Source organism: Hetaerina americana, unplaced genomic scaffold (genome assembly GCF_022747635.1).
Source record: "Hetaerina americana unplaced genomic scaffold, ioHetAmer1.1.p SCAF_1, whole genome shotgun sequence".
NCBI classification, from domain to species: domain Eukaryota; kingdom Metazoa; phylum Arthropoda; class Insecta; order Odonata; family Calopterygidae; genus Hetaerina; species Hetaerina americana.
In genome coordinates this window covers 85,322,120-85,330,596 of record NW_027286069.1, presented here as the reverse complement: position 1 = coordinate 85,330,596, position 8,477 = coordinate 85,322,120, and the positions used below count along the sequence as shown (strand labels likewise).

At 40.4% G+C, this 8,477-nt stretch overlaps 1 protein-coding gene across 1 annotated transcript; it reads left to right on the top strand.

Moving 5' to 3' along the window:
• The first annotated feature begins 6,642 nt into the window (after positions 1 to 6,642).
• LOC139689270 (cuticle protein 21-like) lies at positions 6,643 to 7,984 on the top strand. The gene is made up of 2 exons (XM_071586360.1): positions 6,643 to 6,654; positions 7,196 to 7,984. The coding sequence occupies exons 1-2, from the start codon at positions 6,643 to 6,645 to the stop codon at positions 7,982 to 7,984; spliced, it is 801 nt and encodes a 266-aa protein (XP_071442461.1).
• Positions 7,985 to 8,477: the final 493 nt, after the last annotated feature.

The window sequence follows — 8,477 nt, the reverse complement described above, 5'->3', positions numbered from 1 at the left end:
GAAACATTGGGAAAATGCTCACAGATGTCATCAATTGTGACGCGCCGATCGTTCCTCACGAATTCGTCAACTGAGCTCACCAGTTGGTCTGTAATGACAGACGGTCTCCCCGAACGCTCATCGTCGTGTGTGTTCCCCCTCCCCATGTTGAAGTTGCGACACCACCGCCGAACAGACGACTCGTCCATTACATTGTCTCCATACACCTCCTTTAATTGGCGATGAATATCACATGGGCGAACGTTTCTTGCATTGAGGAATTTAATCACTGCCCTCACTTCACAACTGGCGGCGTTCTCAATTTTTTTAAACATTGTAAACAATCACAGAAACAACACAGGCAATGCTAGCGTCACGCAACTTGGCTCAGAGAAGGCAGACAAGCCACTGAAGCTATCTGACCTCGTCCAGCGGCTACTCGCGTCGTCAGCACTTCATGCGGCACGAACGGGTACTACTTTCCGGATGACCCTCGTATTATGAGCAAAATTATTTTTAAAACCTTAGAATTAGTTAGCCCTATGATTTTTGCCAACGTGCTTCCTGAATGTTGGTCCAAAAACGAAATGACAGCATTATGTGACAATTCAAATCACTTCATCATGAGGAAGATAAATGATGGATTCATACAACTGCACGGAAAAGTAAATAAAAACAAGGAATTGCAAAGAGAAATTTGGAATGAATAGATAAAAATATCATTTGAGATTGCCCCAAATACCATTCACCTCAAAGACATGAAAATGATCCAAGAAATTCGTGATAACCCTTTCGAGGGTTGCTATTTATATTTTGAGCTTTGACACCACTAAGTGCTTTAGGAGCCATCTGGAGTTCCCATCTGTAAGTTTGGCCCTTTTAACGCTGACTTAACCCAAATTATTTTGTCGTTTGATCATAACGTGTGCTGTTTACGGTGACTCGAAAATTTTGTGTCAGCGAATAAATGGAGTTAACTTGTGAACACTTTCGTGCGATGGTTTTGCACGACATTTAAAGAGTATTATCTACACAGGAGTGCATCTTTTACTTTTGGCAATGGAGACCCATCCTTTGCCACAATGAAACGCTGGTATAACGAATTCCATCATGGCCGAAAGTCGAAGGTTGTGAAGGTGGTCCAAAATCAGTTGTTTTGTCAGAAAAAATTGATGCTGTGCAAGAACTAGTTAATGAAGATCGTCATGTGGTCAATTGAGAGATTGAGGCATCCTTGAGGATAAGCATGACGAGCATCAATAAGATATTGAATGAACATTTAATTGCGAAAAAAATTTGTACGCATTGGATGCCTCATAAATTGGCGAATTCTCAAAAAGATGCTCGTGCCAATTCGTGAAAAGAATGTTCAACAAATACAATCGCGGTGCATGAAAAACTGTGTACAACATCTACACAGGTATGAATGGTTAAGTGTGTAATTCCAAATGTGTGTAAATTCCAAAAGTGTGTAATTCCAAATTTATTATTATGTATGTTTTGGATAATTGAGAGTTTATGTAAATAACTGTTTAAAAATCTCACATCGAGTAACTTTGGCGATTGAAGACAAAAGGGGATTTAAGCGTGAGCAGGTATCCCCTCAATCAGCATATAGCAGTGTTGTATAACTATGTATGTTGCTACTGGAATACACTATTGCTCTGCGGGGAGGAGACTCACCGTAGTATTTAAAAAAAAATAAATCTACACAGGTGAAGAATCTTGGAAATATGCGTTTGGGCCCGAAACAAAATAGCAATCCACTGTATCGGTCTTCCAAAACGAGCTAAATCCAACAAAAGTGATTCGTGCACAAAGCACATCGTAGCAAATGATCGCCTTTTTCTTTGGAATAACTGGACATGTGGCAAGCGTATCCAGCAATATAAATAATGGCTCATCCTCCGCATAGCCCTGTTTCACCACCAAATGACGTCTTTTTATTCCCGTTTGTTAAAAAAATTACGCAACGAACGATTTTCGGCGTCTGAAGAAGCCACTCATGCATTAAAAAACATGTTTTGGGGGTACCTCAATCGGAGGAAAAAAGAGTTAGGAAAACTGGTTCGAGCGGATGTAAAAGTGTATCGATTATCACGGAGAATGCTTCGAAAATTAATAAAGCCATTGTCAACAATAAACTACAGTCAATTTATCATTAGGCTGACAAAATGATAAGCAAACCTCGTATTAAGATAGAGTTGATAAAACTAACATTTATTTAAAAATATTTCGTCACAAAAACGCGAGAAGTTGGATTAAATATTAATAATAATCTCATTTTTCTCAAATAGTAATCAAAAGCATAAATACATGAATAAAGGAAAACTTTATTTTTTATGAATCAATTTTAAGTTGACTGGCATCGTATTCCGAAAAATATACCCTTTAATAATATAGTATGCCTTTCAATGAAATGGTAGTCAACAAAGGATTCACAGAATACCAATGATTTAAAATAATAATATAAAGCTAAAGAAGCTCGAAAGAGTACGAGCGAGGATTTACTTAATGTCTTTGGGCATAAGAACGTTAGGTATGGATAAACTTCTGCAGATCTCAATGTTCATTCAGACTGGAAAAAACATTCTTGGACTAAAATTTGTCAATGGTTTAGTGCTGAAACTTACAGATTAATAAAAATAATTTCTCTTTAACGCATACAAAAAAACAAAATGCAAGGTATGATACCCTGAATAGGTTTAACACACACTTATATAACTATTAATGAAAATAATAATTATTCAAATGGACATAACGTATTCAACTTTAAGAATGCAATGAAATTATTTTCAAAGAAGTAATTGTCATAATTACAATATTGAGGTGAATAAAACCTAAAAATAGTATTACAATGAGCTTGGATGAATTTTTCTCCCTTTCTTCAACTTTTAGATTCCCAATTAGGTAAAGTATTAACATTTTATTCCAGAAGACATTTGACTCAATATACGAGAGAGAGCGCGACGTTTTTGTAAATGATATCAAATAAAAAATTCTCTGAAACGTTGAGTGAATTCAACGGCTATAGTAAATATTATTTGTTATCCGTGAATCGGTTAGCTACGATGCAATGATTTAGGAGTGAATTGTGAATTGGGAGAAGATTTACATTAAATGAAGAACAAAATGTATTCCTCCACTGCTCTCAGAGAATAACGAAAAAATATATATTCTTCATTTAAAGAACAGTAAAAGAATGTTGCCCTCTTCATTTAATGAACCTGAACTCCCACAAAGCTGAGTCAGACACCATCGAATACATAAGTTTAAACATAATCCCATTTACCGAAGAAGAGACATAACTGGAAGTGATGCCCAAAAGCTGCATATCAGGGTAATGACACGTGAGGTATTAGATAATACAGCATTTAACTTAAATTAAAAAAATTCCGCGTAGTAGTCGTGCTTTATTAATTTAATTGGAATCAAATCATGCATATTAGTATTTAACGCAGAAATATCAGAAAAATCGGAATATTACATGTAGGTTAGATTTGTGAGACTTATGCAACAAAATGTAGGATTCACATAGATAATCTGTTTGTTAAAGAATGAGGAGATAATAAAACAAAAATATTAATTTAAGGCTATTAAAATTATATTGTGCCAACCTTTACTACTCCAAAGGGTATAATTTGGAAGTTACACTTCGGTTTACGATTATATACACAGATTTGGAAACAGCGAATGTTGCGGTCATTACGTAGGATAGAGGATTGCTTGAATTATTGTGGACCATGAAAGAGATTGAATTTGTTCCGCCGGTAGTAAAAGTGTATGAAAGAAATGCGCTGCGTCGTGTGGTCAAGTTAAGAAAAGTAGTCACGTTATAAAGGACAGGTGCCAGGCAGGTAAAGCTTAGGTTAGTAGAAAATAGTTATCATTGTCTCGGGGAAAAGTGGTAAAAGACGAAAACGCATGGGGCAACTAATATCATGAGCCTCAGGAAGAAAAAGAATGTATCAAAAATGCTGGAATTTGACCAAAGCGAAATAAATATGCGATGATGGTGCGTAGGAAGGTGAATATGGAAATCACTGAAACAGCTAATGGAAAACCACTTTTGTGAGAGAAAAAACAGATGTCTAAAGGCCGAAGGTGCAAATTTGAGTATACTACGAGAAATATTCAAAGAAAAGGGATGAAAGGAAAATATCAAAAAACTAAACCAAGGACAGGAAAATTTGGAAGATGGGCGAATGGCAGATGGGAATGGACGCGGGCGACCATGGCCCTAGTTATTTGAGAAGTGAAATCGCCGGAGCAATGAAATCCCTAAAGAAATACACAAGGCGCCCGGAGCACACAAAATTAGGGGAGAATTAATTAGCACGATGTTCGGTTTGAAAGCCAAGGAAAGACCGTTCCGAATAATCAGAGACAACTATGAAAAAGCAAACTCGTGGAAGGACTTCGACTACATTTTAATGAATGCAATACCGAAGAAAACGGGAATCGAGAGATGTGTGACACACCAAAACTTGAATTAAGTATCTTGTTCATTTATCATACTAACAAAAAGAATCAGTCGAATACAAGAGATATTGAAGACTGATGGTCGGAAGGTCATTAGAAATTTAGGACGAACAATGGATAGGGGATGGTCTTGCTATATCTAAATATGCTGATAGAAAAAAAAATTACCAACATAAACATGACCAAAAAATTACCACAAAAATACAAAAGACAGGAAGCATGTTAGGACATAGGGGAACACCTTTGAAAATTGCAAGACGAAAAATGAACATATTACTAATAGAAACATGTATTACAGCGACGGAAGAAAAATCTGCCTTCTCAAAAAAATCAAGTTGCCGGAATGAGAAAAAAATACAAGAAAAATCAAAGATAATACAAAGCAAATAAAAAACGATTCAACGTCCAAAAGCAGCATTTAGAAAACGCATGGAACGGTAACTAACCCAATCTTGAAGAATTTGAATCAATCTAATTACATAATCAATTACATAAACCATAATTAAGGAATTTTTTTAAAACACATCAACCGCACCCCTAACGTTTTAGGCGTTCTGTTATAGGTTAACAATAGAGAATAAGTTGAATCTCCCTTAACACTCAATTATACAAGGGACGGATATGCCTTGCGAATATCAAACGCGGATAGCTGATGCAAGGAAGGCGATCATCGAATAAACTTCTTCCATAGACCCGATTCAAGACCTATAACAAATGTAGGCGAACACTAAGGTGCCTAAGAAAAAAGGATCAAAGCAGATGTTGAAGAGCAGATGGAAATACGGTATGAGAATAAAGTACTCTAGATGAAAAGGCATACCGGGGTGCGAATATTTTTTTAAATACTGTACCATATACATGCTATGAGAAATAGTTTATACTTCCCAATCTTCCGATGTTATATCTAAAAATAACAAAAAATATAAAGAGCCAATTAAAAATACAATGCATGGAATTAGGTATTCGCAAAAATTAGATATTCGCATCGCCAAGTGGAATTAATCAAACCAGGATACTTAAAAGCTTAAGACATACAGGGTTCGTCCGGAAAATAAGTGTACTGAGCTCAGGAAAAAAAAATTATTACACTTCTACATATCTTAAGCTAATATTCCTCAAAATAGGACCCTTGTGAGTCGATACACTTGTTCCAGCGGCGTTCCCATTCCTGGAACGCTCCCGCGAAGGCATCATCGGGAACCTCACGAAGACTCGTCGTCGACCTCTTGCCCTCCACGAACATTTTGTGCCACCGAAACATCATGTTTCTGGACATGGCTGACTCCCCGTAAGCCTGGTTAATCATACCGACAGTTTCGGTTGACGATTTCCCAAGCTTTACCGCAAATTTGATGGAATAACGCTGCTCAAAAAACTTCGGCATCGCGTTCCGTGACGTGGGTCGAGCGTGGAGGTTCGCGTTAACAGAGCTCCTCACTACACCACAGCTCAGAGCCGACTGCCTTTTTCAGCGTCGCTTGCCAACATACCCCCCTCCAATCGCAGCCCGTCAGAGCGGTGCTGGGCGCGCCTGGAGCGGCGCGCCCAGCCCAGGAGTCAGTACACTTATTTTCCGGACGAACCCTGTACATATTTAGGACATTAAGCGTGACACTAGTGATAGTAGAGATTCAAAAATACCATCAAGACATTAAAACAATAAAAAACATATTTGGTATCTTGGAATGATTTCTTACTAAACGCTGAAAAATATGAAACCTATACATGGGAGTTGAAAGCATAAAAAACACAACGGAAGTATTAAATTAAACATGTTTCATTTCACGTAAAATACGACAAGAACACTAATGCAAGGCAGTGAGGTGTATAAACCACTGTAGTCGAGGTTAATTAAAAGATATATTAAGATGAATAAATGAGAGTCACGAACGCCAAATGCGACAACTGATACCGATTGGACCAAGGACGAGTATTGGGGAGGTCATTTTCAAAACCGGTGGAACATACAAGCGAAAGACGTCACGGGGGAGATTGCAAAAGATGAAATTCGGATAGGAGTCTTCAAATGCCGATGAAGATGAAAGACGCGGGGGTGAATGGGCGGGGCGGAAGATTTTTTCCAGAAAGGTTGGAGACACAGGGGAGGGGATAACCCACAAGTATATAAAAGAAGGCGAAGGGTAGACAGCATAGTGGAACAAACTCTTCCAAGTGGATAACATGGCAGTCACGGTGAGTAAAGCGAACGGGAAACTATTAGAATTTATTTAACTACCAAAATGGTGACTGATAATGAATCAGAACCAAATAAACAGCCACATTGGCTTTATGGACTCGCACGCGTCCAGACAGAGTTTTTTAAAATTCCTGGAGGTACTGATCCCGGAATAAGATGCCTCGAATTTGGATACTTACTTCGTGAAAACGATTTAAATTCCTGCGAGTTAGAAACAACAACTACGACAAGCTGGATTGAATCAGTCCCTCATTTAATTTCTCTTAACTTTAAAAGTACTGCTTTCCCTAAAAAATTGGTTCCGCCAATTTCAAACTTCATTTATATAGCCTGCAGTACCTTCTTTACCAAACTCTAATTACCAATAAATATTATTACGATGGACGCTTAGGTATATTCCTTCTTGGTTAATCACACACAGGAAACATTTAAATGCTCAATATATAGTCAGGGTAGCCTATATAGGGAAATGCATTTTCAGCTTATTAAAACCATTTGATTTATTTTAAAGATTCCTTCCAACTTTTCTTTCGCTAGATTTTCGTCCTCGCCCTCGTGGCAGTGGCCAACGCCGGATTCATCGGTGGAGGTCGTGTCATCACTGCAACCGCACCCGCTTACTACGGCTCCCCCCTTGCCTACCACGCCCCCTTAGCCTACCACGCTCCCCTCGCCTACCACACCCCCCTCGCCTACCAAGCTCCATTCGCCGTGGCGAAGGCCGAAGCACCGGCCACCACCACCGCGGCCCCCGAACCAGCTCCCGCACCCGCTAAGGAAGCCGCCCCCGCCGCCGAGGACGACGAATTCGACCCCAACCCCACTTACAACTTCTCCTACGACGTCAGCGATGCCGAGACCGGAGACACCAAGACCCAGAGCGAGAGCCTCGAGAACGGAGTCGTGAAGGGAAGCTACACCGTCGTGGACCCCGATGGCGTTAAGCGCACCGTCGAGTACACCGCCGACGCCGTCAACGGATTCAACGCCGTCGTCAACATGGAGCCCAGCAACGTCGTCATACCCGCACCAAAGGCCAAAGCCCCCGAGCCACCCAAGGAGGAGGCCCCCGCTCCAGAGCCCGTCAAGCCCGCCGCCCCTGTCGCAGCAAAGGCCATCGTCGCCCCCGCCTTCTACCGTGCTTCTCCCATCGCCTACCACGCCGCTCCCTTCGCCTACCAGGCCTCTCCCCTTGCCTACCACGCCGCTCCCCTCGCCTACCACGCCCCCGTCACTAAGGTCCTGTCCGCCCCCGTGGCCAAGATCTCCTACACCACGTCCACATACGGCCTGGGAGCACCCCTCCACCACAAGATCATCTACTAGAACCAGGGCTGGAAACCCTACACTCTACCTATTTATCCCGCCTCCAAACCCTCGACCGATGAACTGATTATTTTTCTATGTAAATAAAGCTCTACCAAACAGAACTTGTGTTATATCTTGTGGATATCGTGTTAACTTTAGCCCTAAATTTTCCGTCATTGCAATGTTCTTCATACAACCCTTTACCCTAGGACTCCATCCTTCCAGGTGTATTTTCAGTATTCCACATGATAAATTTTAACACAACACGCGATGGGGTATTTATTACCCTATAAAGCGATACAATTGCTAGGCAATGACGGCGACAGTTTACGCATAAAACCGGAGGTAAGAGAAATTTCAGCAACACTATTGAGGATCTAACACATTAACTGTTAAACGGAATTTTTCTGTGGCAAAGGTTGTCTATAGAGTATGTGTTATTCTTAACCGCGCCTCTCCCATCGCCTACCACGCCGCTCCCCTTGCATACCACGCTGCTCCCCTCGCCTAC